Here is a 3,545-nt window from a genome sequence, read left to right on the forward strand (position 1 = left end):
CCCATGCATCGTGGCTCAGAACGACTCGCCTGCTTTGGGCGCAGATCTACTACGAGACTGGCTGGGGCCTGGTTGCACCTGGGTGGTCAATTTTTTTCTTTGTATTTTTTCGTCTTCCATATTTTTTCAAATGTATGGGCGTGTACTGCTTAGTAAATCATTCATGCACTGCATTGTTCATGTTTCTGTATTGCATGTTCACATATTCCGCACTACATATACATGTCACATTTTCTTTTCGTGTTTTTTGCTCTTATGTTTTTTTTTTCAAATGCAGAGGCGTGCACTGCTTTGTTGGGTATGTGTGAACTGCATTCAACAAAGTTTGTACTGCATTCGTACACATTTTGCACTACATGCGTTCTATTTGCGCACTGCATCTTTGTCCGTTTTGTGCACTGCTAGAATCTAATTATACATAAGCAAACACCAGAGAACAAACGATCACAAGCATTTTGTATGACAAGTTCATCACCAGCAACTAAGTTCAACAGAAAGCAATCTAACATAATCAAAGTTCATCATTACAAGCGATTCTGCATGACAAGCAAAATAAGTTCAGCAAAAGCAAATGATCACAAGCAAACTAACGATACATAAGCAAACAACATAAAGCAAATTTGATGATAATTCTAAAACGATGCTAGCATTGTTGGCTCTTGGCCGGCAATGTGTGCTTCTTCACCAGTTAGCGTCTCCCCATCCCCAGCTGCTCCTGGCGCGCTTCTTGGGGGGCTCCTCCTTCTCCATCTTTGCACGGCGAAGCCCGTCCTGGGTGAGGGTGATGCGGTTCCATATCTCGTACGCTACATTGGCGTCCTTTTCCGCGTACTTGATGTGCCTCATGGACAGAGGCAGGGTGGACCAGCGCCTGTGTTCATCGTCGGTGATCTTCTTCTTCATGTTGTTGTAGTAGTCGTCGCTGAGCATGCCGGAGACGTCTCCAAGGGAGTCCGACTCCTTGGTTGCCTTGGGCACCCTCCACTCCTTCTGTATGTCGACGAAGTTGGCGGCCTCCAGATTGACGCGCTCTAGCCTGGTTTTGTTGCCGTCGATGGAGAAGCCAGAAAAGGTGTACCTCGGGTCGGCGAGGAAGTTGTCGAAGACGGTGCACCTTTCAGCGGTGCTCAGTTGGAAGAGCAGCACCGGCTGAGTCTTGCCGACGGAGAGTTGGACGAGGGTGGGTTTCTACGTCGCTTCAGGCTCATTGTTGTACTCGAGATCAATCCCGATGATCTTGTGGCGCTGGAGCCTGAGGTGGCGCTCGTACTGCGCGAGGGAGATCGCCATCTTCTTCTTGTCGTTGGTGTGGATGACATGCAACTTGGGCCTCCACGTCCTTGTACTCGTCGGAGAACGCCATCGCCGGTAGTAGGGCTTGGTGTTTTCTATGGAGATCGATGTGATGGAGCAATTTGGTGGCAACGCAATAGATACTTGTGTTGTTGTGGATGAGAAGGCCTTTGGTAGGGGTCTGAATTTAAGGGGAGGGCGCGGGGTGGGATGGCCACATTGGATGAACTGCACGATCTTGCTGACGATGCGATTGTTCAGATCGTGGGTTGGTGTTGCGTCTGTGATCGTGGGTTTGTGGCGATGGAACCGCTCGGATTTGGTGGTTGTATGCGAACATGGTTTTTTTTAACGTGGTTTTATTTTATTTTTTATCAGTAATTTTTTAACCACCACTTTCTGTGCGAATGGGCATTGTCACATTTATATGTATCCTACGTGTTCACGGAACTGCACTGGTTATCATACCGCACTGCATCGTCTATAAAAAAGAACTACATTTTGACTATAGGTGCGTACTGCACTGTTTTTTGCGTGTCCTTGCTGCAGCCCCTGAAAAAAGTATAATGTATTCCGCAATTTTATGAGTTTTTTGCTGTGGAGTAGACCGTGTATTTATTCATGTAGGTAATTCGAAACTGAATTGCTTATTATACCGTACTGCTTCGTCTAACCAAATGCACTGCATTTTTCTAGAGCTGCGTACTACATGTGTTTTTGCGTGTACTTGCTGCAGTCCCTGGCAAAGGAGGGGGCGGGTTGCCCCCCTCTTTTTTGTTGTTGTGGCACTAATTTGAAGGTAGACTTTTTTTCGGATGCATTATCTTAACACGTGCGTTGTTTTTGAATTTAACTTTTTTTACGAAGTGCATGTATTTTATTTTGTTTTACTGTCTGAATTTGATTGTTCTTCATAGAGAACTACATAATGTGCGTTTCGATATAGTTCATCTTATTTAGCCGGGCCGTTTTGTGCCGGCCTGTTTTATGTAACCCTTTGCCACGCGGGCCTCCTACGTGTCCCTCCCAGGAGATCCCACCGCTCCGCTGACAGGGAGAGAGACCGAGAAGAATCCCCTCTCCTCTCTTGCAGTGTCTCCCGAAGCATCTCTCCCTCAAGCAAAACGCCGTCACCCGCAACAACAGCCGTTGCGCGCGGAACCGCCGCCCTCAAGAGGTCCTTATTCCTGCATTCCGCATCGCTGTCCGCTCCGCCAGCCCTTCCCGCTGTGCTCCCGCAGGCCTTTCCCGTCGCCGCCCCCTCCCCCCCGCCACCGCTGTTCATCCCCTTTTTTGTAATGCGTTCCCCTTGGCCTCGGTCTTGATCGTTCCATCGTCTAGTTTTGTGATTCTCGTAGTTGGTGTTGCGGTTTTTGCTTATGTATTTTTTTCCGTAAGCAGGCGATTTTATCTCGATTTGAAGTCGATACTCGTGTGTGCTCTGTAGGCAGAGCAAGGTGGATCTAGGATTTCGTCATATTTCACCGATTTTGTTGCTTATATATGTCACTTCGTCCTTGTGCTGTAGGCAAACACCATGTCTTCGCCGAGCAGAGTGGGAGGACGAGTTCAGGGTATATGGAGTGCTTATTTTTGGCTTTGTTTATTTTGTTTGATGTTTATCTAGTTTCCTAATTCATCCTGCATATTTTGTTTATGCTGTGTTAGTTGTCAGCATTCGTTTGCATTATTTGTCATGTGATGTTTTGTAATTTCTGTTTCTGGTTTTTTTAAATCCAGTAGGTGATTGGAGTGGTCATAATGATACACCAATTGGCTCTCATTATCCTGGTGGTAAGGATCATGGTGGTGAGGGAGGACATCAAGTGAATTCACCAATTGAATCTTCTCCCATAAGTGAGGCCCCTCCTTCTGGTATGTGAATGCTTTATTTATTTTGTGTATGCTGCTTACTTGATGTTGTACAAATTGGCGTTGCCTTGCTGTATCTAGTCCGGCATTTTGTTGGGAACAAACGTTAAGTTAGTGTATGCAGCACTGCATTTATTTGTATATGTGAACTCCACTATATGTATGCGTGAACTGCATTGTTGTTTTATAAAAGTTTTTTGTACAATGCATTAATTTTTATTTAGCTTATGATTGGAGCACTGCATTTATATGTCTAAGTGTACTGCATTTGTTCTTTTTGTGCACTTTTTAATGACCATAGTTAAACTTCATTTTGACGCAGTGTCTGTTTTCCATGCTGGGGCGCCTGGGTTTGAGGAGGTTACTCAATTGATTGACCA

The 3,545-nt window shown here is 45.7% G+C and overlaps 1 protein-coding gene across 1 annotated transcript; it reads right to left on the reverse strand.

The window, feature by feature from the left end:
* Nucleotides 1-681: 681 nt before the first annotated feature.
* Nucleotides 682-1,363, reverse strand: LOC120966960 (uncharacterized). Its single transcript, XM_040393554.2, has 2 exons — nucleotides 1,325-1,363; nucleotides 682-1,188 (listed from the first exon to the last, which is right to left on the reverse strand). Exons 1-2 carry the CDS (start codon nucleotides 1,361-1,363, stop codon nucleotides 682-684), a joined length of 546 nt encoding a protein of 181 aa, XP_040249488.2.
* Nucleotides 1,364-3,545: the final 2,182 nt, after the last annotated feature.

The sequence above is a fragment of the Aegilops tauschii genome, chromosome 6 (assembly GCF_002575655.3).
Source record: "Aegilops tauschii subsp. strangulata cultivar AL8/78 chromosome 6, Aet v6.0, whole genome shotgun sequence".
NCBI lineage: Eukaryota > Viridiplantae > Streptophyta > Magnoliopsida > Poales > Poaceae > Aegilops > Aegilops tauschii.

Coding starts and splice junctions, on each gene's coding strand:
- LOC120966960 (XM_040393554.2), bottom strand. CDS start 1,363: ATGGCGTTCTCCGACGAGTACAAGGACGTGGAGGCCCAA. Junction 1,189..1,324: donor ACAAGGACGTGGAGGCCCAA/GTTGCATGTCAT, acceptor GAAGCGACGTAG/AAACCCACCCTCGTCCAACT.